At 45.7% G+C, this 26,197-nt stretch overlaps 1 protein-coding gene across 9 annotated transcripts in view; it reads right to left on the minus strand.

The window, feature by feature from the left end:
• Nucleotides 1-26,197, minus strand: part of HHAT (hedgehog acyltransferase) — a 1,065,929-nt gene that overhangs the window by 126,144 nt on the left and 913,588 nt on the right. The window contains exon 12 of one of the 9 annotated variants that reach the window (XM_063918280.1): nt 6,229-6,392. The exons of the other annotated variants lie outside the window; for them this stretch is intronic. Coding sequence (XP_063774350.1) covers nt 6,388-6,392 — 5 coding nt within the window. The 3' untranslated portion in view covers nt 6,229-6,387. Of the gene's footprint in view, nt 1-6,228; nt 6,393-26,197 lie in introns of those variants that run through there. 9 annotated transcript variants of the gene reach the window in all.

Here is a 26,197-nt window from a genome sequence, read left to right on the forward strand (position 1 = left end):
ATTAAGTCACCTGTGGCCAAGCATGGATACATTTAAAATCAGGACCGTTCGGGTGCCTTGAGGACCGCGTTTGGGAACCTCTGGTATATGCCTTGCTTTACTTTAAACAAATTACATCACTGTTTAGAAGTTGGCAGATTTCTTTCCTGTATTTGCTTGTCTGTCCCCTTCCTAGTGTCCCAATAGCAGGACAGTCTGCTTTTCGGGCACTGCTTTGTGGGAACTGTCCTGGACTCCCATCTGAAGGCATACAGTAAATGTCTTGCATGGGTAAAATGATGGGAGGGAACCAGGGCCATCTTAACAGCACAGTAGGCACTGGCCAAAGCAATGAACTGTGGCCCATACTCACCCATTCTGAGGAATATATATATATATATATATATAAAAGAATAACTTACCCCTCCTGCAGTCCCACACTGATTCTCCACACGTTTCCATACAGTGAATGGCTGTCAGCACTCTGAGTGGTGGATAGCTCCAGGCATACACCAATCAGCATTCTGACAGCCATTCACTGTCTGGCTGCAGGCTAGAAGGCCGGTAGAGAATTCCACATGGCCACTCTGGCTATGTATAATTCACAATCAGAGTGGCCAGGCAGCAGTCTATATCTGCCTCCCAAAAAGCTCCAGTGGCACCAGCCCAAGCTGCAGATAACCCCCTGACCCAGCCCGGAACTACTCTGAGGCCCTTAGAATTATGGAGCCCTGGGCAGCTGCCCAGTATGCCTATACATACAGATGGCCATGGAGGGCACTCTCCCTTGCCACATGCATGCAAACACTATAGAGAGAGGCTGGGTGCAGCCCAGCAGCTCGAGAAGCGCTGGGGCCGCAACAAGCATGATGCACAACAGGGATGATGACCATGCGCCCAATGTGACATGCACGCACCTTAGGTGCACACACTAGATCCTGACTCCCCCCTTCAAAACGTACAGAGGTAAGTTATAGACTAGTCTCAGATATATTATATTTACTAGGTCCTGACTCCCGTCCCCAAAATGTACAGAGGTATATTATAGACTAGTGTCAGATATATTATATTTACTAGGTCCTGACAACCGTCCCCAAAATGTACAGATGTATATTATAGACCAGTCTCAGATATATTATATTTACTAGGTCCTGACTCCCCCCTCCAAAATGTACAGAGGTAAGTTATAGACTAGTCTCAGATATATTATATTTACTAGGTCCTGACTCCCGTACCCAAAATGTACGGAGGTATGTTATAGACTAGTCTCAGATATATTATATTTAGATGGTTTAATCTGTATACAAAATCATTCTTGTTGGTTATTACTTATTCTGTTTGAATAAAAACATTATTTAAATTGCAGCATGTGAAGATATTACTTACCATTATTGCTTCTCTTTTTTTAAATACCTTTTATGAAAGCACACAATAAAAATCTAGCAATTTTTCAGTTACGAACAAAATGATGTCTAGAAAATGTACACGTTACAAATATAATTAACAACAGGTAGAAATGACAATACTTAGACCCTACATAAATTCCTGCCACCAACTGTATCTTTTTATTTACTTTCTTTTAGAATGGTCAAACATCTTTGCAATCTTTGACTAATAAAGGCTCTTTCACAGCCTAAATTAGATGTCCTACGAACACATAAGAACAAAAGTGTAGAAACTGATATGTGGGCGTAAAAAGGGCTTTCTGATTTGGACTATAAGAAAAGATGGCAAATTATAAGGTACTTATAAACTCTGAAAAATATATGGTTCAGATCAAAAGCTAATCACTGTCGGTAACTATTAGAATGAGAATAAAGTTATCACAAATCTGACAGGCAAACAAAAGTCGGCTTAAGTCACACATATACGAAGAATTAATTTTATAGAGAGTATAAACATATTCAACAGTGCTGTAGAATAAACAGTGGCATCACCAGGGCCGGTAACACCCAGTGCACCAAGGTGGCCCCTCTGCTAGCGCCGAAGATGTGAGCAGATGAAAAGGAGTGTGGCCTAGTGGGAAGGGGTGTGGTTTAACAACACACCCCCTGTTTACATTCCAGGAGATGCTGGGCTGAGCCTGGAGACTCTAATTGCACTGCCGGCTCCTCTTCAATGACAGGAACCGGACGATGCACGATAATGTCATACTGCAGCACCTGGCTCCCAGTCACTGAGGAGGAGCAGGCATTTTGGTGTGCAGTCTGCACCCCCCTAGTGACGCCTCTGGATTTAAGAAAACTTTTAGAAAGGTAAATCAGTGTCCCAGTAAAGCTTGTAATCTGCCAGAGGCGTCACATATGCCTTGTGCACCCGGTGCGGCGCCGCCAGCATATGGGGGCGTGGCTGCATGGGAGGGGCGTGGTTTCACGGGAGGGGCGGGGCTTTGCTTCCCGACCCCCGTTTTTCGTCACTTGGGGGTTCAGGAGGTGCGTGCTGCCTCCCGCGGAGTGCTTTTTGTGCAGTGCCAGCTCCTGCTCAGTAACAGGAGCCGAGTGCTGCACATAATGTAACAGAGCAGCACTCGGCTCCTGTCACTGAGCAGGAGGTGGCATTTTGGTGTCACCCCTCGGCGGGTGACACCCGGTTGCGGGCCACCCCCCCCCCCCCTTGTGATGCCACTGAATCTGCACTACATATACCCAAGCAAATACAAAGTATTAAGGTGGTGATTCAGAGTTGATCGTAGCTGTGCTAAATTTAGCAAAGCTACGATCAGGCACACTGATATGCGGGGGGATGCCCAGCACAGGGCTAGTCCACGCCGCATGTCAGGCCCTACCCCATCGCAGAAGTAAAAAAGCATCGCACAGCGGCGATGCTTTTGTACTGTAGGAGCCGCCATGGACCGCCCCCCCTTCCCCCCCCTCCCCCTCCCCCGCACAGTGCACGGACCATGCCCCCTGAACGGGGCCAAACGCCGCCGGCCCGCCCCCTCCCGCCCAGGCAGAGGCGATCGCAATGCCGTCTTGCATGCGCTGGCTCACTGCGGCGCCGACGCGTGCACAGTTCAGACTGGATTGCTGCTGTGTCTGAATGACCCTCTATGTGAACTTGGACCAATACAGTGAAAACCAAACACATGTTGGGCTAAAATTAGTAAGCTGTGTTTTTCGTGTCTAATTGATAGCATTTACTAAGCAGCGGTTTTGGTAACTAAACTGAGGAGCTATAGATTGTAAGCTTGCGAGCAGGGCCCTCCTACCTCTATGTCTGTCTGTTTTTACCCAGTTTTGTTCTATTACTGTTGTTCTGATTGTAAAGCGCTACGGAATATGCTGCGCTGTATAAGAAACTGTTGATAAATTCTATTTGGTGACGGTTTTATTGTAACCATTACATATTAGAAGCTATTTTATTCATATTCATTTAATGGAGTTTTATGGAAACAACATTCAGTTGACATCATAGGAAACAGACCACTGTGGAATAGAAGCGGTTCTAGTCATAATCATTTAATGGTGCTTTTACAGAAACATTCATCTGACATCACAGAAACAGACAGCTGAAAACTTTCACTTAGTGGGAACACATCAGGCTGATATCGACACGACAAATCGTGCATATTGTCTGATGTGTACACTCAATTGCACGCTCCCGCGGATCACATATGCTATCTTCTGGTTGGCCGTGCTTCACAGCCAAGCGGACGATATCGCATGAGGCACTGTGCGCATTAATGAAGGACAGAAAGACAGATTGTTCTGTTGTTAATTAAATCGTTTGATGTGTACCCACCCTAAAGTGTCAAAAACTTGTAGGAAAGTATAAGGTGTCTTGTTTCTTGATCTATATTTGTCTCTTTGAGGTGTTTCCATACAGCTTTTTTATTGTGTGTCTGTGGTTTTTCTGTTGTTTTATATTTTTGTTTATGTAATTCTGATAAAGACCAGTCATGTCTGGTGAGAGACATCATAATCTCCTGTAACCCAATTAGATGGTATTCCTGTCAATCAATTGTTGCCTATTAAAATCAAGGGCTGGAAGTGCTGCTTGGCGCAACTATGTATGAGGACACCTCTGTAATTAGACCAACATACAGCCAATCAGAGCATTGCAATGTTACACTAGGCGATACTGAACCGAATCAATAAAATGTTTACAACACAAAACTTAACAAAATAAAGTCACACAATATAGAAGAAGTTCCTTAGCAATTTATATAACAATTATAACTGTATTTGTACTTTTCCGTTTTTCATTATTTACGTAACATCAGGAGAATGAGTAGAAACGTTTGTATTATTTACACATGACAAATTTCATTCATAGAACCTGAGAGTATCACATTTTGAGACAAGCATATTTCAGATAAGTGCTCTTCTTTTAATGTGATTCAACAGTCAAATTAATCTAATCATCCAGATGTGCTCACAGCATGGTGTTTATCTTAATGTGTCTTTTCCACGTTCTATATGTGTTAAAACAACAGAGGTAAAATGATGAAGGAATGGGATGATGTGAGCGGGGATATCCAACTGAAAAGCTGCACAAGAAAAACATTGGCAGTTGGTCTTTATGGAACCTATAAAAATCATGCCACACATATGAGATATATATATATAATATAGACAGCACTGAGTCTAGTACTTCAACTGATAAATAATGACTGCAATGACTTCACATAAACTTCATGTGTTCAATAGCTTCATTTTCTTTCTACTGTCTATAACCCATATGGTGTCTTTCAATACTGAAATACAATTTTCTCTCTTCTGCTTTCAGACAGGTTATTGCAAAAAATATTCTTTTATAGTAGCATGATGCAGAATTTTAATTATATTTTAACTGCACCACTTGATCATAGCATGGGTTTGGTGTCAATGATTAGTTCCCTAATCTCTACCTGCTGCCTTCCCATTGGTTAATCCCCCTGTTTTTGGAGGCAGAAGCTTGAAAATCAAGCACATTGGTATGTCATCACAATCTTGGGGCACAAGACACAGAGGGATTGACTTGCGTCTGTCCAGTCAGAGCTCTTGACATTAGGTGGTAGAGTTTTGAAATTAGAAACTGCCTCAGAAAAATTGAATGCTGATCTGGCTCTGTAGGTGAATGATCTTAAAATAGGAAGGAAGTCCCAGGCCCCTGCTATATGAAGGAAAAGGCTGTTACAGTGTCATCTTTGCTCTGTTGGGAGTTTCTCTTTAAAGTTAGCAAACAAAAATAAAGAGTGTTAGACCATACAAATTTGTTGCCCATTTGATACATTTGCATAACTAAAAAAGCAGCCTTATCTAAGGCTAATCAGGGCCAAAACTGCAGTGCAGTAGTGATCAAAATGACCATCACACCCAACCAAAAACTGCCATAAGTGGCAAAGGATAACTGCAAAGAGTCATGTAGGCTACAAGTAGAAATTTGCCCTCTATTAAAGAGCACTTCAATACTCACGCTGAACTAATATTTCTGTAATTGCATCACATCTAGTCACTGGTGACAGCACAATCTATTTTCCTCTTGTTTCACATAATAACCAGCAGTTTCATGGCATGTTCTACTATTATTATTAAGAGTTTTATTTAAATGGCGCCACAAGGGTTCTGCAGTGCCTTACAAAGTACGTGAACAAATGAGCAGAACAAAAATACCGCGACTAACTGAATTCCTTTCTTAGATGCTAAAGTTTGGTCACATCTTCAGTTAAGCGCTAATTCTGAAGTTATAAATTGTTCTGGACCCGTTTACTTCATTGCCTGCTTTTCTATTACTGAAGAATGAAGACAATAAGTGCTCTGAACTGGGATGTGGCTATCATCCGGGCGGGCAGTATGCCAGCGGGAAACCAGAAGCCAACATCCCGAAGGTAAGTATCGGGGTACAGGCTAGTGTTAGGCCCCGGAAAGGGGGGTTAGGGTAGGCACTGGGTGGGTAATTAGCCATAGTCGCCACCTCCCAAGGGTTAGGGTAGGGGACGTGGGAGAGTAAAAATTCTTACCCCCTCCGATGTCGGAATCTTCATGTGACTGCCGGCATTCCAAACAGCGGTATTACATACCAAACCTTCTGAATCTAGTCAAATGTGCATAAAAAGTACTGCCTGGAGAAAAATATAAATGATAAAGCAAGCAGTGTACTATGGTGAGTAGTGTTGAGATGAAGGGCACTAAACTGATTTTAAAGTGCTAAAACCATGCCGTTCTAAAGTAAAAATATATTAAACTTTATTATGCATTCTAATATTAAACCAAGCAAAACAGATAATAAAACAGATACATCTGAGGCTTTAAAATAATTTATTGGTGTAGAGAAGTTTTAGGGAAGCGATGACGTGTGTTTACGTGTATGGATAATAAAACCTCCCAGGAGTCCAGTCACATTAAAATTTCTCAGATGGCTTCCCGCTGGCGTGGTAATGTAAGACTGCCAGTGTACAAGACAGGTCTGGCTCTTGCCACGTGCGATCTATACTGCAGTGACACATCAAAGAACGAGAAACCAGGAAGAGGAGAGAAGGCAAGTGGAGAAGTATAATAGCAAAAGAAAATTAGATGAGAGAAAAAAAAAAAAAAAAAAAAAAAGAACAGCAGTAAAGACATGGAAAAGGAAGTTAGAATTTTTCCTTATGTTATTAAAGTATATTAGTAATCTATAAAACTATAGATTGACAAATGAATAGATATTTCAGGGACCTTCTGTCAACATTACTATGAGAAAGGGCATGATGACAAAGAGGCAGGTACTTGGGCCCATGACAGGGTATATTATCTACATTCTCAACCTGGAACATGGACTCCCAAGGTTACCTTTATATTAAATCTAGGGTACCCATTATAAGAATAGATTATGCTGAAGATCCTAAGCACAAACAACTTTTTAACTTTTCAGAAGTTACTGGCAACCCAAACAATTCCACAACCAATATTGCTGTATGCATAGCCCCAAACTATAGCAAACTATAGCAATGTAGTGAAGAACTAGCAATATGAATAGGATTGTTTTTGGGCAATGTGAAACATACGGATGGCTGCTATTGGACTGTGTGGTCACAATGAACCCAGAAGTGATCTGGCAGCAAGGAGTGATGATTTGCATCTGGCATAACCACCCATGGATGAAACTGAATGAGAACCTGGCACTTAACTGAGGATAAAGCACCTGATCTGGACCTTGAGGCCAGATTTAGACTTCTACTGAGAGATACACTTTTATTTTTTCCATATACTAAAATAAACTATAGCAAGGGAGCAGGGGCGTCAGAACATTTTTTGGTTGGAGGGGGGGGGGGTCAAGATAAAATCTCTATTTGGCACCCCTAGCTTCTGGCCACCATGGATTGGTCACTTGCACCTGTACAGAACTCTATGGAGCAGCTGTGAGTGAGTGGACTCTTGTACACTTTACACCTGGTAGAGCCCCTTTTACACATTATGCCAGGTAGAACCCATTATACATATTACGACAGATATAGCCCATTATACACATTATGACTGGTAAAGCCCATTATACATTACGCCTAGTAGAGCCCCTTGTACACATTACGCCAGGTAGAGTCCATTATACTTATTACATCAGATATAGCCCATTATATACATTATGCTTGGTAGAGCCCATTATACACATTACGCCTCGTAGAGCCCATTACACACATTATGCCAGGTAGAGGCCACTATACACAATACGCTTGGTAGAGCCCATTATACACATTACGCCTGGTAGAGGCCATTATACACATTACGCCTGGTACAGCCCATTACACATGTTACACATTACGCCAGATATAGCCCATTATACACATCTGCTAGATAGAGCGCCTCTATCTGTAAAGTTAAATCGGAGCATGAAGATATACTGTGCATCCGGCATATTGTGACTTGTGGAACTACAAGTCCCACCATACACACCTAAGATCCGAATGGAAAGACGTGCAGCTCTGCAATCCTTATTTAGCAGCACATGGACAGCGATACAGTACATTGCCTTCAATGCGGCATGCCGATACTTGTAGACTTACAACAACCTGTGATGTGAATTGCAAGTTCCCCCGCACCCTTGGATAGTATGTAAACATGCATCTTTATTATTTTCCCTATATACTGTATATGTGTAAGTGCCTTAGGTCTCTGTGTTATGTGACACTAGTCATGTGACTGTCTCTGTATATGGTTATATCCTGAATACAATGTATGATAACCTGGAATGCAGGTCCGGCTCCAGGCCTACTACCACCCTGAGCGAGAAAATGTTGAAGTGACCCATCGCCATGCGCGCGCCGAAGGCGTGCGTGCTCCTGGAAAAATGGCCGTGGCCTTGCAACTTCATATTGTCAAACTATAAATAAATAAATTTTCACACCCCCTCTACACACACAATTAGCAGCCTTACACATAACAGCCACAGTAGTGTTCCTTACACATAATGTCTCCAGTATAGCGCCAGATAGACATGATATGCCCCGCAGCAGTGCCAGATACACATGATATGCCCCCAGCAGTGCCAGATACACATATGCCCCCAGCAGTGCCAGATACATATGATTTGCCCCCCAGCAGTGCCAGATACACATTATATGCCCCCCAGCAGTGCCAGGTACACGATATGCCCCCCAGCAGTACCAGATACAGCTATGCCCCACAGTGCCAGATCCAGATATGCCCCAGAGTGGCAGATAAATATATATCCTCAGTGCCAGACACATACTCTATATGCCTCCAGAGCCAGATAAATAGATATCCCCAGTGCCAGATCCAGATATGCCCCACAGTGCCAGATCCCGATATGCCCCACAGTGCCAGATCCCGATATGACCCACAGTATTGCTGCTCACCGCTGCTGGCTCCTCCGCTGCTGGACTCCTTTTCTAACACTGCCGCCGGGCTCCTCCGCTGCTGGACTCCCCTTCTCCTAGCACCGCCACTGGGCTCCACGAACAGGGCATGTTGCTTGTGTCCAAGGGGAGGGGAGGAGAGCGCAGCGCGTGCCTCTCCTTCCCCTCAGTAAATACGATCTCCCCATCTCCTGTGGCAGTTTCCACCTGGCAGGAGCCAGTGGGCAGACAGGCGGCGTGCGGGAGAAGAGGGCCGGATAGAGGAGGACCGTGGAGCCGCTGGGATCTGGCGGGCGGGCGGCCGCGCGGCAGCAGTGAGTGAAGATGACTCACCCACTACCAGCAGCGGTGCCCTCCACTGACCGGCGCTCTACGCAGCTGTGTAGCCCGTGTATGCGTCGGGCCAGCGCTAGGCGGAGCACATGGGAAAGGCAGCTTCAGCGCTGCCTGCTCTGTAAAGTAATATAGTGGCAGTGCTGCTAATACAGCGCGGGCAGCGCTGAAGCTGCTGGTGGCAGGTACACTTGTGTGCGAGTCCAGCTGGGTGGCGCCTCTCTCCTGTTTTGGGGGGAGCGAGCTGCCCCCTTGCCACCCCCCATTCCGACGCCCCTGCAAGGGAGGAAAATCTAGAGACCAAGCGCCTGATTCAGAGTTACTCATAATTCCAAGGGGTACAGTACAGTATATTTACTTAAGGTCGATTTTGACAAATTTTGTGTATTTCCACTGATTTTGCCAATTGGATATTTACTAAAGGTAAAAAAAATTTGAATCGTAAGCGAAACCAAACATTGGTAGAACATCAATGATTTTTCTCATAGGACTCAATGTAAATCGGAGATCTACTATCAGCCGGTTTGTAAAATCAACTGAAAATCAAACACAAATCGACCAAACAATAGACCAATAAGTGACAAGTGTTTTTCACTTCTAAACAACATTCCCTAAACCTTCATTATAACGCCTATAAAAGTAGGGAAGACAAACGCTATGCTGGTGTTTTTGCAATGGAATGATTATCGGAAAATTGCGCATGCATATGCACAGTGTCGGACTGGGGCATGAAGGGTCCACCGGGGGGGGATGCTGTTGTGGGGGCCCATGCTTAAGGGTGTGGCCAGGCTTTAGTGGGAGCGTGGCCAGCCACCATAGAGGTTTGGCTAACCATTACAGAGTACATGTTCTGTGCCCCTTGGTAAATGTATAAAAAAAACAAATTCTTGTGAAGTATAATGTAACGTAAGTATAATGCATAATTCAAGTGCACTTGGATAGAGTCTGGAACCTGATCCTTAGAGGAGGAGGGCCCACAGGCAGTGGGGCCCACTGGTGGTTTCCCCTGTACCCCTGTGGGCCAGTCCGACCCTGCATATGCATTGCACAGCACATGCATCAAAGTCCAATAGTGATGGCGCTCACATAGCTTACCTTCATAGTAGCATACATAGTAACATAGTATCTAAGGTTGAAAAAAGACAATTGTCCATCGAGTTCAACCTATTTGTGGTCTCCTATGCACGATTATTTTGTATAAAATTTTGACTGAAGTTGATGACTGCCGTTACGTTTTACCCCTCTTTTTTTTAATAACCATAGCGTGACTATGCCCCGTAACCCTGGATATCCTTATCCATTAGGAATTTATCTAACCCATTCTTAAAGGTGTTGACTGAGTCGGCCATTACAACTCCCTCAGGCAGGGAATTCCAAACACGTATCGTCCTTACCGTAAAAAAGCCTTTACGCCGTATTGTGCGGAATCTCCTCTCCTCTAATCTGAGCGAGTGTCCACAAGTTCTCTGTGTTGATCTAACCAAAAACATGTCCTGCGCAAGATCTGTATATTGTCCCCTTATATATTTGTAAATGTTGATCATGTCCCCTCTTAATCTCCTCTTTTCCAGTGTAAACATGCCTAGTCTTGCAAGCTTTTCCTCGTATTCCAGCGTCTCCATACCCTTAATTAGTTTGGTCGCCCGCCTCTGAACCTTTTCTAGCTCCAGGATATCCTTTTTGTAGTAAGGTGCCCAGAATTGTACACAGTATTCAAGGTGTGGCCTCACAAGTGATTTATTTAACGGGAGAATAATACTCTCGTCCCTAGCATCAATTCCCCGTTTTATGCATGCTAATATCTTATTAGCCTTCTTTGCTGCAGTCCTACTTTGGGTACTACTGCTTAGTTTGCTATCTATGAGGACACCAAAGTCCTTTTCCAGTACAGAATCCCCTAATTTTACCCCTTTTAGTAGGTAGGTGTAATTTTTGTTCTTGTTACCACAGTGCATTACCTTACACTTGTCTGTATTGAAGCATATTCTCCATTTCGCTGCCCAAGCTTCTAATTTAACTAAGTCGTTCTGAAGCGACTCAGCATCCCCCTCCGCATTTATAACTTTACACAATTTGGTATCATCTGAAAAAATTTACACCATGCTCTCTAGCCCTTCTGTTAGGTCGTTAATGAAAATATTGAACAATAGCGGTCCTAATACTGAGCCTTGCGGCACACCACTTAGCACTTCAGTCTAATTTGAAAAAGATCCATTAACCACAACGCGCTGCTCCCTATTATCTAACCAGTTTTTGACCCAAGTGCATATTGTGCTTCCTAGCCCTGATTCTTGTAGCTTGTAGATAAGTCTCATGTGTGGTACAGTGTCGAATGCTGTGGCAAAATCTAAAAAGATTACATCCACGTCTTTACCCTGATCTAGGTTTGCGCTTACTGTTTCATAAAAGCCAAGTAAGTTGGTTTGACAGGATCTGTCCTTCATAAACCCATGTTGATTCCTTTTAATGACCTTATTGACTTCAAGGAACTTCTGAATACTATCTCTTAGAATACCTTCCAATACTTTCCCCACATGTGGGTGATTTACAGTTAGACATACTTTGGGGGTGTTGATGGGGGAATGGTGGCAAAAAAGCAGATGCGTTGTGGTCCTTTGTGGGGTGTGTTGCTGGCTGTGCCTGTGAATCCGTAATCAAACAGCGTGGCTGCTGTGTCTCTGTGTAGGCTTCCATGCTGCGTGGCCACTGATTTACTTGAGCTGTCGATTTACAGGCCTTGCGTGTGTGCTGTGACTGTTTACACAGTTGCTGTGGCGTTGTGATGGCTCTGATGGGTGTGTCTGTACTTTTCAGGGCTGCTGTTTTTTTTGCATACTTTCGCACATCCTCAACGTGCATAATCGCAGCTGCAATCACCATAGTAATTGTCAATGCATCAAATGGCCCAGGGGGCATTGCATGCGATAATGCAGTACCCATTCTGCATATACGCAGAACTGGGCCTGCACAAGTGTCCCAACATCGTAGATGTACGTAAAACAGAATTAGAGGAACCACAGCAGCCTCTTGCTTGTGGTATAGTTTGTTCAAAAGAAAATCAAAAGGAAGCGGTAGTCGATTTCTATGTCTGTTTGCAACCGATTTTGAATAGAAGTAACAAAAATGGACTGTCATTACACGTAACAAAAACCTCAATCAGCCAACATCAAGTTTAAAATCAATTTTAAAATTGACTGTTAGTAAATAAAGCATTTAGGGCTATATTATCTAAAAGTCAATTTGGGTCAATGTTGCATGATTTTTTGGATAATCTTGGGTCCATTTTTTATCGAGTTTGTGCTTCAGGGTCTAAATCACACAAATTTACTAACAGATGATTTTTGAAATCCTTTTAAAAATATACTGTATATGCAAAAAATCATATGTTAGTAAATGTGGCATTTAGGGGTATATTTATAAAAAAATCGATCTGGGTCAATGTTTGGTCGATTTTGTTTTTCATGGGTCTAATTACCACATTTACTAATAGATGATTTATAAACAATAAAAAAATCATGTTCGTAAATGTGTGATTTAGACCCTTAAGCACAAAATCAACCAGACATCGACTTTTAGTAAATATACCCCTTAGACCCTGGAAAACTCTGTCAATGTTGATCAATTTTAGATCAATTTAAAAATCGATCTTTAGTAAATTTACCCTCAAATGTGGATGGATTTTGTTATTTTTAGCAAACTGTATATATGATCGTTACTTAGTTAGTTGAAAAAGCATCCCATGGGTACAGTATACTGTGGGCATGCTGAAAGGGCTGAGGGTTATTGGAGGGGAGTGTATGCAGCGATCCATCTGATTTCATTGGGATCTCCTGCACCAACAATGTGTAAGGTTTAAATGCAGATAATGGAGATGATGACTCCATTCACAAGCGCAGGGCTGGCGGTGGATGTTCTCACGGGGTGTACTACGGTATGCCGGCGCTCTGCATCCCGGCGCCAGGATCCTGACCGCTGGTATACTGGCAGAGGGGCGAGCGCAAAAGAGCCCCTTGCGGGCTCGCTGCGCTCGCCACACCTCGGGCACGGTATGCGCTATGCACGCCACTCTATTTAATCTCCCTCCAGGTGTGTCGTGTACACCCCAGGAGGGAAAATAGTTGTCGGTATGCCAGCTGTCGGGATTCCGGCGCCAGTATGCTGAGCCGTTCTCACGATTATGGATTGCTGTAAATGGCTGAAATTGTGACTAGTTTACATACAACTCATAATAATCAAGCCTAAATACACAATGCCCCGATCCACTTTTGTCTCCTCCATTCAACTGTAGCCATATTCCATTTATGGAAGCAACACTGTTTTTAGGCTTGCTGACAACTGAGAGTGTTCCACAAAAATGGGACAGCAGAAGGACATGTGAGTGGGCAGTTTTCCTGTCCATGAGAATAACATGGGCCATTGGGACATGGGAGAAAGGAGGGGGTAGAAGTGTGAGGCCATCTAAAAGACTGCACATGTAAATCAAACGTTCAAATAACTATACACACAATTACATAAATGATAGACCACTGCATGCCTGACACATATAGAAATTTGAAATGAAATAGGATTGTGACCTTACTATGTTATCGTGTGATAAAATGTATTATTTTTGCCAAGGTCAAATTTAGCCATCCATAATTATGCGATTCTTAGTCTAAGTCGTCATGGGTAGGGGTTGGGTATGAGTGACTGGCAGTCAAGAGACCACTGGTCACCATACCAATGCCGGAATCCCGGCTCGCCACAGGTTATATTCCCACTCTATGGGTGTCATGAACACAGAGTGGGAATAGTCCCTGTTAGTCGGCATGCCAACTGTCGGGACTGTAAGGGGGCGAGATTCCTGTGTAGGTATTGTGACCGCCGGTCACGTAACTGCCTCCCATGGGTAGGTGACACTGGGTTTATAGTAGCTGATCTTCAAAATAAAAAGGTTCAAAGAGAGAAACTGTAAAATGTACATTTGCAAGGTCATGACTTAGCAGTGAAATGAAGCAGTGAAAAGAGTGGAGAAGTGAGCCAGTGGAGAAGTTGCCCAAGGCAACCAATCAGCTGTATAATTTTATAGAATACATTTCACACTTTTCACAGCCTCATAGATCTACCTGAGTGCCATTTCCCTGACCTAGTACAGGTGTTTTAATAGATATACATTACATCTGATTATTAAAGAACAATAGTAATGACCCTTTTAGCATCTCAAATTGACTTTAAAGTAAATTAGATTTCTCATACGTCCTAGAGGATGCTGGGGTCCACTTCAGTACCATGGGGTATAGACGGTTCCGCAGGAGCCATGGGCACTTTAAGACTTTTCAAGGGTGTGAACTGGCTCCTCCCTCTATGCCCCTCCTCCAAACCTCAGTTTAGAAAATGTGCCCAGGCAGACTGGATGCACTCCAGGGGAGCTCTACTGAGTTTCTTTGAAAGACTTTATGTTAGGTTTTTTATTTTCAGGGAGGACTGCTGGCAACAGTCTCCCTGCTTCATGGGACTTAGGGGGCAGAAGTAGGAACCAACTTCCTGAATAGTTTCATGGCTCTGCTTCTGGCTGAAAGGACAACATTAGCTCCTGAAGGGTACTGAACGCTAGCTGCGGCTATGTGCTCATTCCCACAGCTCGCCGTCACCCCACTTACAGAGCCAGAAGACAGGTGAGTGTAAGAAGAAAAGGATCTTCAGACATCTTGACGGCTGAAAGGTACCGCGCAGCGGGCGGGAACGCTGCGCGCCAGGCTACCCATCACACTCAGGCACTGCAGGGTGCAGGGCGCGCGGGTGAGGGGGGGTCGCCCTGGTCAGCATGAAACCTACTAAATCTTGCAAAAATAAGGGGCATAAGATGCTGATGCACAGTCCTACCCCCGCCAGTATAAATATTAGTTTAAAAAAATCTGAGGGGAAACACGCCATTACGGGGGCGGGGCTTCCTCCTCAGTCAGCCAGCACACTGCTCAGCGCCATTTTCTCGCCTTCCAGGCTGCAGAGAAGAACGCTGGTCCTCCTCCACTCCTGAACTAAGTATCAGGGTGCAAAACAGGGGGGCAGAGTGAAATTTGGTGCTATATATATATATATATATATTTGTATACATATACATAATATATTGTGTGATTATAAAAGCGCTGCAAGTCTGTGGGCATTTTGTGTTTCACAGACATTTTATTACTGGCACTGGGTTGTGAACTGGCAAATCCTATCTGTGTCCTTCTGACAGATTTTACTGTGGGTCTGTCCCCTATAAGTCCCGGAGTGTCTGTGGTGTGTTTGCGCACGTGTGTGACATGTCTGAGGCAGGGAGCTCTTCCCCTGAGGGAGCCATTTTAGGGACACAGAGTTGTAATGTGGTGGTGCTGCCTGCACATCACAAGCCTGAATGGGTGAAAGAATTACGTGATAGTGTGAATCATATCAGTAAGAGATTGGATAAGTCTGAGTCTCATGCAGAAAACTGGAGAAAATCAGTGGAAGATGTGATATTTCATAGTTCTGCCTTTTCATCCACAGGCGACCCCTCTGGGTCACATAAAAAACCATTTGCACAAATAGTACAAACTGATACCGACACGGACTCTGATTCCTGTGTCGACACTAGTGATTCCAGGGGAATAGATCCTAAATTGGCAAAAAGCATTCAATACATGATTGTTGCTATAAAGGAGGTCTTGGAAGTTACGGAAGCCCCTCCTGTACCTCAGGAGAAGGCTTATTTTTATAAAGGAAAGAAAATTAATGTAACTTTCCCTCCTTCTCACGAGCTAAATACTCTTTTTGAGGCAGTTTGGGCAAACCCTGAAAAGAAATTTCAGATTCCCAAAAGGAGTCAGGTTGCTTATCCTTTCCCGGCAGACAGACAGGAAAAGGTGGGAGTCACCCCCAGTTTTAGACAGTGCCCTGTCACGGTTAACAAAAAAGGTGATTCTCCCTGCACCTGGGACGGCTTCACTAAAGGAGCCGGCAGACCGCAAGTTGGAGACTACGTTAAAATCTATTTATGTGGCCAATGGTACACTGCTCAGACCCACTATTGCTTGCGCGTGGGTGAGTAGTGCTATCGAAAATGATCAGATAACTTGTCATCTGAAATTGACACGATAGATAGAGGCGAGATACTCCTAAAGCTAGGTCATATCAAAGACGCTGCTGCATACATGCTAGAAGCCATGAAAGATATTGGGCTCTTGGGTTCAAAAGCCGCTACCATGGCAGTCTCGGCTCGGAGGGCATTGTGGATTCGCCAGTGGAATGCTGACGCACATTCCAAAAGAAATATGGAGGCTCTCCCGTATAAAGGTGAGGCCTTGTTTGGAGATGGGCTGGATGCGTTGGTCTCTGCGGCTACCGCAGGTAAGTCGACATTCTTGCCTTATGCTCCTGCGCCGGCGAAAAAGACACATCACTCTCAGGAGCAGAAGTCCACCCCTGCTTCTGCCAAATCTGCAGCATGACGCTGGGGCTCCCTTGCGGCAGTCCGCTCGGGTGGGAGCACGTCTGAAACTTTTCAGTCATATCTGGGCTTAATCTGGCCTGGACCCATGGGTCTTGTAAATAGTGTCCCATGGTTACAAGCTGGAGTTTCAAGACATCCCCCCATGCCGATTTTTCAAATCGACCTTGCCAGCTTCTCTTCCAGACGGAGAAGTAGTAACAGCTGCAATTCAAAAATTATGTCAGGATCAAGTCATTGTCCTGGTACCCTTGTCAGAGCAGGGAGAAGGTTTTTATTCAAGCCTCTTCGTAGTTCCGAAGCCAGACTACTCGGTCAGACCGATTTTAAACCTGAAATCTCTGAATCTTTACCTAAAAAGGATCAAGTTCAAGCTGGAATCTCTGAGAGCAATGATTTCCGGTCTGGAGGAAGGGGAATTCATGGAATCAGTAGACATAAAAGATGCTTACTTACATGTTCCCATTTATCCTCCTCATCAAGCGTATCTTAGATTCTCAGTACACGAGTGCCATTACCAGTTCCAGACGTTGCCGTTCGGACTCTCCACGGCACTGAGGGTATTTACCAAGGTGATGGCAGAGATGATGGTCCTCCTTCGACAACAAGGAGTCAATATAATTCCTTACCTGGACGATCTCCTGATAAAAGCGAGATCCAGGGAACGGTTGGTGCAGAATATTGAACTCTCCCTGTCAGTACTCCAACAACATGGTTGGATCATGAATTATCCAAAGTCACAGTTGGAACCGACAACAAGATTGTCCTTTCTGGGGATGATACTGGACACAGAAGTACAGAGGGTATTTCTTCCAGTGGCAAAGGCTCTGGAAATCCAGAGAATGGTCAAGCAAATTTTGAAACCAACAAGAGTGTCGATCCATCAATGCATTCGGTTGTTGGGAAGATGGTAGCAGACTACGAGGCCATACAGTTTGCCCAATTCCATGCCAGGGTTTTCCAGTGGGACCTGTTGGAAAAGTGGTCCAGATCCCACCTACACATGCACCAGAAGATAATCCTGTCCTAAAAAAAACAGGATTTCGCTCCTGTGGTGGCTGCACAGTTCTCCCCTGTTCCTGGTAGCCACGGATGCAAGTCTCCGAGGATGGGGAGCAGTCACACAGGGAAAGAGCTTCCGAGGAAAATAGTCAAGTCAGGAAACCTGTCTTCACATAAACGTTCTGGAATTGAGAGCCATTTACAATGGCCTTCTACAAGTGGTGCATCTTCTTCAAGATCAACCCGTGCAGATCCAGTCGGACAATGTAACAGCGGTCGCGTACATAAACGGTCATGGCGGAACGAAAAGCAGAGCGGCAATGGCAGAGGTGACAAAGATCCTCCTCTGGGCAGAAAGGTATGTAAGAGCTCTGTCAGCGATTTTCATTCTGGGAGTGGACAACTGGGAAGCAGACTTCATCAGCAGACACGATCTCCATCCAGGAGAGTGGAGCCTCCACTAAGAAGTCTTCGCAGAGCTGACAAGTCTTTGGGGAGTTCCTCAAGTAGACATGATGGCATCTCGTCTCAACAAGACGCTTCAGAGATATTGTTCCAGGTCGAGAGACCCTCAAGCAATAGCAGTGGATGCACTGGTAACCCAGTGGGTGTTTCGGTCGGTATATGTCTTCCCTTCACTTCCACTAATTCCAAAAGTTCTCAAAATAATAAGAACAAGGGTTCGAGCAATCCTCATTGCACCAGACTGGCCAAGGAGGGCTTGGTGTCCAGATCTTCAGGAGTTGCTCATAGAAGATCCTCAGCCTCTTCCTCCTCGCGAGGACCTGAGTGCAAGACTTACCGCAGCTACGTTTGACAGCATAGCTGTTCAGCGCCGGATCCTAACCCGAAAGGGTATTCCCAAGGAAGTCATTCCCACTCTTATTCAGGCCAGGAAAGGAGTAACGTCTAAACATTACCACCGTATTTGGAGAAAATATGTGTCTTGGTGTGAATCCAAGAAGGCTCCTATGGAAGAGTTTCAGTTAGGACGTTTTCTCCATTTTCTACAGGAAGGTGTGGATGCGGGCCTAAGATTGGGTTCAACCAAGGTCCAGATTTTGGCCTTGTCAGTTTTCTTTCAAAAACAATTGGCCTCCCTTCCAGAAGTTCAGAAGTTCGTGAAAGGGGTGCTGCACATCCAACCTCCATTTGTGCCTCCGGTGGCACCTTGGGACCTTAATGTGGTGTTGCAGTTCCTTCAATCAGATTGGTTAACCTCTGCAGGAGATAGAATTGAAGTTTCTCACTTGGAAAGTAGTGATGCTGTTGGCCTTGGCATCCACATGGCGGGTGTCTGAATTGGTGGCCTTGTCTCACAAGAGCCCTTACCTGGTCTTCCATGAAGATAGGGCAGAGTTGAGAACTCGCCAACAATTTCTTCCCAAGGTGGTTTCGTCTTTTCATATAAACCAACCTACTGTGGTGCCAGTGGCTACTGACACCTTCACTGCATCAAAGTTTCTTGATGTGGTTAGAGCTTTGAAAATTTATGTCGCAAGAACAGCTCGGATATGGAAAACAAAGGCTCTGTTTGTCCTGTATGCTCCCAACAAGATTGGGTGTCCTGCTTCTAAGCAGACCATTGCGCACTGGATCAGAGGGACGATTCAGCACGCTCATTCCACGGCAGGATTGCCGATACCGAAGTCGGTAAATGCCCATTCTACTAGAAAGGTGGGCTCATCCTGGGCGGCTGCCTGGGGGGGTCTCGGCATTACAACTTTGCCAAGCAGCTACTTGGTTAGGGGCAAACACATTTGCAAAGTTTTACAAGTTTGACACCTTGGCCGATGAGGACCTCAAGTTTGGTCAATCGGTGCTGCAGGGTCATCCGTACTCTCCCGCCCGTACTGGAGCTTTGGTATAACCCCATGGTACTGAAGTGGACCCCAGCATCCTCTAGGACGTATGAGAAAACAGGATTTTAATACCTACCGGTAAATCCTTTTCTCCTAGTCCATAGAGGATGCTGGGCGCCCGACCCAGTGCGTACTTTACCTGCAGTTGTTAGTTTGTAGTTACACAAGTGTTGTGTTACGGTTATTTTTCAGCATGTTGCTGCAAATTGTTCATGCCCGTTGGCAAGTGTTATGTTGAATGCCATGTTGTGCGGCATGGTTGAGGTGTGAGCTGGTATGATTCTCACCGTTAAATTAAATGTAAATCCTTTCGGGGGGGCGTGGCCACGGCAGCACAGGAGTAGGAAGCAGATCCCGGGAGCTCCCTGGATTAAACATCCTCCTGTAATATCCTGGCCCCTTTGGTGTGCCTGAATACCCTGCTTTTCTTCCCTACGCTGCAGGGCACCGGCAGGCGATTTCGCCGCTCTCCCCGGGGGCTGTACGGCCGAGGAGACATACTTCCGGATTTGCGGCCTATACCTCCTCCGGATCCCCGGCCTCAAATTTGAAGATTCCCGGCCCCACTGCTCTGGACTGCTGCTTCCAGTCATAGAGGGAACACTCTCACTTAAAGGCTGACTGATATGTAACTGGTGAGTGACTTCTACCTCCTGGGATCAAATTACACTTTGACTTCAGTTGCTGTCTTATTTTACATACTAAATAACTGCATCGCTCCTGCTCTCACCTATATTCTGGGACGCTGCCAGTACTTTCTTTTACATTTGCCTACTACTTTGGAGACCAGCTGCGGATGTGTTTCTGCTTATTACAACCCTAAAATTCACTCATTGCTGAAGTCTCCTTCTACGCTTTTGACCTGAGATTATACCGGAGTGTCTGTTACTACCTATTGTCCGTCATGGTTCGGGACGGCCAGCGCACGGCTGCGGCGAAGCTGGAGAAATTTGCCAGACAACCTAACCCACTAAACCAACGGGCCTCGCAGGCCGCTTCGCAGGGGGCCTCTCCGTCCCACTCCTACTCCCCATCTGCAACAGCTGCTGAATCCCCAAACACACCCGCAGCTCCATCTCTTCAACAAGTGCTGGAGGCAATAGCTGGATCGGAACAGCGTCTTTCAGATAAGATGGAGAAAGTGCAGTGTGATCTCTCGCTGCTTCGGCAGGACGTCCAGCGCATACGAGAGAGAGTGGGAGAGGCAGAAACCCGTGTCTCGAATCTGGAGGATATGTGCGGTCCTATGAAACAATCTATTTCCACGGTAACCCAGCAAGTAACATCCCTTCAATCCAAATTACTAGACATGGAGGGTCGGCTGCGTAGAAATAATGTGCGATTTGTGGGCCTGCCGGAGAAGGAGGAGGGCTCCCAGCCTGAGGTCTTCCTGGAGTCATGGCTTAAGGAACTGTACGGCGCTGAATCCTTCACGGCACAGTTTACGGTGGAGCGTGCACACCGGATACCATCTCGTCCTCTACCTCCTGGCGCCCCTCCGCGCACCTTCATCGCCAAATTTCTGCATTATAAGGACCGTGACTCGGTCCTCCGGTTGGGACGCACAAAAGGCCCCCTTACCAGAAACGGGGTTACCGTGTCTGCTTTTCCTGATTTTGCCGCGGAAGTCCAGAAGGATCGAGCCCAGTTTATGCCTATCAAGAGGCGCCTCAGAGACCTGAACGTCTCCTACTCTATGCTATTCCCCTCCCGACTCCGGGTGGTAGCGGACGGGGAAACCAAATTCTTCAATTCCCCTAAAGAGGCGGCCCAATGGCTGGACAGATATGCTCCGGGAGCGCGCCAGATGGCCCCGGATTGAGGCCCTGCACTGTCTAATGATCGGTTGGGACCACCAGAGGCATCTACCCATTGTCCAGGGAGCCCCCCCTTGGCGTTGGTGGCTCAGGACTTTTCTTTTCTTTCTCTTGATCGCTTGACTTTGGTTAAGGGTTTTGTTTAGTATTTAGCCCTTGAGAGATAGAAACGATAGTTTGGGATTTAAGTATGCCGAAGTTAGGGGTGGTATACGGGGAGGGGGGGAGAGTTCAGCGAACAGCTTGTTGCTGTGCCTTACACAAGTTTTTTTCTATCTATAGTTTGTTATTTTTCTCATGCTTAAATTTGTTTTGGAGTACATTCATTTTGATGTGGGAAGTATGTCTGATGCATTGGATACTGTCGATTAAGAATCAGGGATTGAGTAGTATAGCACTGTTATTACCCTCACTAACAATTTCCAGGAATATTCGCTGGACTGTATCTTTAGGTTACTACATAGAATATTACCAGATCTATGGCTAATTTGAAATTTCTGACATGGAATGTTCGAGGTTTAAATAATAAGATAAAGCGTTCCTTAGTATTAACTACACTTCGGAAATATGGCCCGGATGTTGCATGTCTCTGCGAGACTCACTTGGAGGGGAATAGGTTACTGTCACTTAGAAGACCCTGGGTGGGCTGGGCCTATCACGCTTCTCACTCCTCTTCCTCCAGGGGTGTGTCAATCCTGATAAAGAAATCGGTCCAATTTGAGCTGGTATCGGTCAAGACTGACAAATACGGTCGATTTGTGTTCCTTGAATGTAGACTAAGTTCCCAACCCTACTACATACTGGCGGTTTATATCCCCCCCCCATTCTCGTACGATGTACTACAGCAAGCCGCTTCATTCATAGCCTCCTCTCCGGACACCCCGGTAATCTGCTTGGGTGACTTTAACAATGTCATGAATTTAGCTTTAGACAGATGGCGCTCTCCGCAGGCTGCTGGGGTCCGCTCTAGTCCTACTAACTTTGCTGATTTTCTGAATAATTTGCAGTGGGTGGATGTGTGGAGAGCTCGGCACCCTACGACTAGACAGTTTTCATGCTTCTCTGGCACGCATGGTTCGTTCTCCAGGATCGATCTGACCCTACTCTCCCCCGTTCTTCTCCCTAGGGTGGTTGACGTCCAATACGAGGCCCGGGGTATATCTGATCACTCCCCTATGGTGTTGACTCTCGCTATGGTGAGCCAGAGGGGTCAATCTTATTGGAAACTGCATCCTTCCTGGCTGCTGCAAATAGGTGACTGCTCTGACCAGGTGACTCAGTGGGAGGGATACTTTACTGACAATGTAGGCTCGGCCCCCGGAACAGTGGTTTGGGATTCATTTAAGGCATTCCTAAGGGGAACGTATATTAGACGTATTTCTGCCCTCAAAATGTCCTGCAGGGAGAGAGAGCGAGCCCTTGAGAGTGACGCCAGGGATTTGGAATCTAGATACTTGGTGGATGGCACCCCTGCGCTGAAGGTGCGCTGGCTGGCGGCCCAGTCGGCATGGGTGGCTCATCTGTCTGATAAAAACTCGCGCTCGCTTCTATTTCAGGCTACTAATATTTACATGCAGGGCGATAGGCCAGGTGGCCTGTTGGCTCGATTGGTGCACAGTGACCGCCCAGGTTCTACAATTGCTCAGATGACCGGTAGCGATGGCGCCCTTGTGAACACCACGCCGGAAATTGCGCAGCTATTCCGCTCCTACTATGCTGAGGTCTACAGTTCACAACTGGTAGACTCGACATCAGACCTCTCCGCTTATTTAAGTAATATTCCCCTACCCACACTCCCCCCGGAGGCCTCTGAGATGCTGGAGGCACCCTTAACTCTGGAAGAGGTAACGGCGGCTATTGGCTTGTCTCCCAGCGGCAAGGCACCGGGCTATGACGGCATCCCCTCAGAGGTATACAAGACCCACATTGATTTCTTCGGTCCTAGGCTTCACGCCCTGTATTCTGATATTTTTGTTAATGATCAACTTCCCCCCTCTATGGCGGAGGCGATTATTATAGTGATCCCGAAGCCCGGAAAAGACCCTAGATCCCCAGAATCCTATAGACCGATATCATTGATTCCCACTGACGCTAAGATCCTGGCAAAGATTTTAGCAGTTCGACTCAACACCGTAATTACTTCCATTATCCACTCCGACCAGACCGGCTTTATGCCAGGGATGTCCACTTCTATTAACCTACGTAGATTATATACCATTTTACAAATCCCATATGACTTCCCCTCTGACTCGGTAGTGGTCTCACTGGATGCCGCCAAGGCATTTGACAGTATCGAGTGGTCCTATCTATGGGAGGTCATGACAGCTATGGGTTTCGGGCCTAATTTTATAAAATGGATTAAATTGCTTTATCAGCACCCGACTGCCAGGATCTCAGTGAATGGCTATATCTCTCCCTCGTTCCGCCTGTTTCGCGGGACCAGGCAGGGATGTCCTCTGTCCCCAACCTTGTTTGCCCTGGCCATCGAACCCTTGGCCTGTCTAATAAGGTCCCACCCAGGCATGCTGGGCATTCATACCGGCCCTCGTGAGGATAGGATTGCCCTTTACGCTGACGACATGCTGTTGTTTCTGCAGGATTACACCAGGTCTATGCCTACAGTGTTGCAATTGATTGAGGAGTTCGGTGTATATTCAGGCCTTCATATTAACTGGTCTAAGTCCTCTATTATGCCTGTGATTGCCCCCCCCCCTGCTGCTCCTAAAATCTCCCTACCGCTATGTTGGACGGCGAAATTTAAATATCTTGGGATTCAGGTAACCAATGACCCCTCTGACTTTACACCTTTGAACCTTGATCCGATCATGCAACAAATTACTCGTAAATCCAAGACTTGGTGTAAGCTTCCATTGACTGTATCTGGCAGGGTCAGCCTCGTAAAAATGATAATACTACCTAAGATTCTATATGTGGTTCTGCAATCCCCTGTATATATTCATCCATCCTTCTTTAGAAAATTGAATAGTGTCCTGTCTTCTTTAATATGGGCTAGCAAACGTCCTAGAATACAACTGAACACTCTCACCAGGCTGCGCAGCGACAGAGGTCTGGCCTTGCCAAACTTTCAGATGTACTACTATGCCGCTCAGCTGTCTCATATTAGTGCATGGGTGCAGGATACTGGTGTCACTTCTCTACACTGGGTATTTGTCCAATGCTACTTCCCCGACTTATCCCCCCTGCAGGTGTTGCTGAGTGGGAGCTTGGCCCGGTTCCTCCCTCCTCTTATATACCAAGCCATGAAGGTGTGGCAGGCACTAAAAATTCTTTTGAAATTTGATGGATTGGACCCGGACACCCCCCTCTGGTATTCTAAATGGCTCCCTGAACTGTATGCGCTCGAGGGGAGGGAAGTTTGGGCCCCTAAATCAGTGATTTCCATAAATCACCTTTATACGGATAATACGCTCAAATCCTTCCAACAACTAAAAGATTAGTTTAATTTGCCTAACTCCTATTTTTTTAGATACCTCCAGCTCAGACATGCCTTGCAGTCCCAATTCGCCAATTCCCCCCCTAAAATTATACCATTTCCCATTAAGACCTTTGTAAGTATGCTGGGTCGAGTTAAGATGATTTCCCATGCTTATGGTTATCTACTCGCCAAACTCCATATAGATCCTTTGACACGTCTCCGTGTCAAATGGGAGCAGGATCTGGGCCCCATAGATGAAGAGAACTGGGCCCTTGCTTTGGAAACTCCGTGCACGGTTACCAAATCCATCAGGTATCAACAGATACAATACTTCCTTTTGCATAGAATATATATGACCCCGGCCAGACTGGCCAAATTCGGGACGGGTCGTGTGGGTGTGGGTGACTGCCCTAAGTGTGGGATGACTGCAGGTACTTTTTGGCACCTCATTTGGGATTGTCCGGTGTTGCGGGATTTCTGGGCGGGGGTCGGATCGATTCTGGGGAACACAGGGGTGGACGAGGCCATGCTTACTCCGCAATTTTGCATCCTGGGAATGGGTAGCTCTGACTTTGTGTCTGGTCCAGAGGGCCTATATGCTCGCAACATATGTGCAATGGCGAAGGTGAGCATTGCGAGGCTATGGATGGCCCCTAAGGGCCCTACACTCCCCGCTCTTAAGGCACTAATAAACGACACTGTTTTTAAGGAACGATACATTTATATGAAACACAATGCCTCCGCTAAATTTGAAAGAATTTGGTCTCCATGGCTGGAATCCATATACTCCGTCCCAGACCCTACAACTTAATGGTGATAGGGTTACTAACAGGTCCTGGATTTGCCAAGTTATGATCTTCTAGGGCCATAGGCTTCCCTCTCACCCAATGGGTTGTGAATGAGAGAGTGGCTCTGTGCCCATCTGGATAGGGTAGGATTTAGAGTGCTAGTATCCCCCAATGCGTCCTCTTCCCCATAATGTTTTTTGTCTCTTTGTTTTTTTAATTTTTTTATTTCTGGGGTTCTCTGTGTTTGGTTTCTGATTGTTTTCTTCTCTTTTAAAGGGTTTTACTCGGACGGATTGTCCGTAAGAGTTATATTTGAGGGGGGGGCGGGAAACAAAACAAAGTATAATGAGATTTCATGAATACTAGAGTGTACGGATAATGCAAAATAATGGTATATATAACTGTACATTCCTATGCGCCTATGAGCAAATGACATAGTTTGAAAATAAGTCGAAAGTGAATGCTGTTCCCCGATGAGGACATGTCATTACGTGTTTAATATGTTCCTGTTATGCAATGTCTGTATGCAAACTACTCTCCTTCGAAATAAAAATACTTTATTTAAAAAAAAAAATGTAAATCCTTTCCTCGAAATGTCCGTCTCCCTGGGCACAGTTCCTATACTGAGGTCTGGAGGAGGGGCATAGAGGGAGGAGCCAGTTCACACCCTTGAAAAGTCTTAAAGTGCCCATGGCTCCTGCGGAACCGTCTATACCCCATGGTACTGAAGTGGACCCCAGCATCCTCTAGGGACTAGAGAAAA

Source organism: Pseudophryne corroboree, chromosome 4 (genome assembly GCF_028390025.1).
Source record: "Pseudophryne corroboree isolate aPseCor3 chromosome 4, aPseCor3.hap2, whole genome shotgun sequence".
Classification (NCBI taxonomy): Eukaryota; Metazoa; Chordata; class Amphibia; order Anura; family Myobatrachidae; genus Pseudophryne; species Pseudophryne corroboree.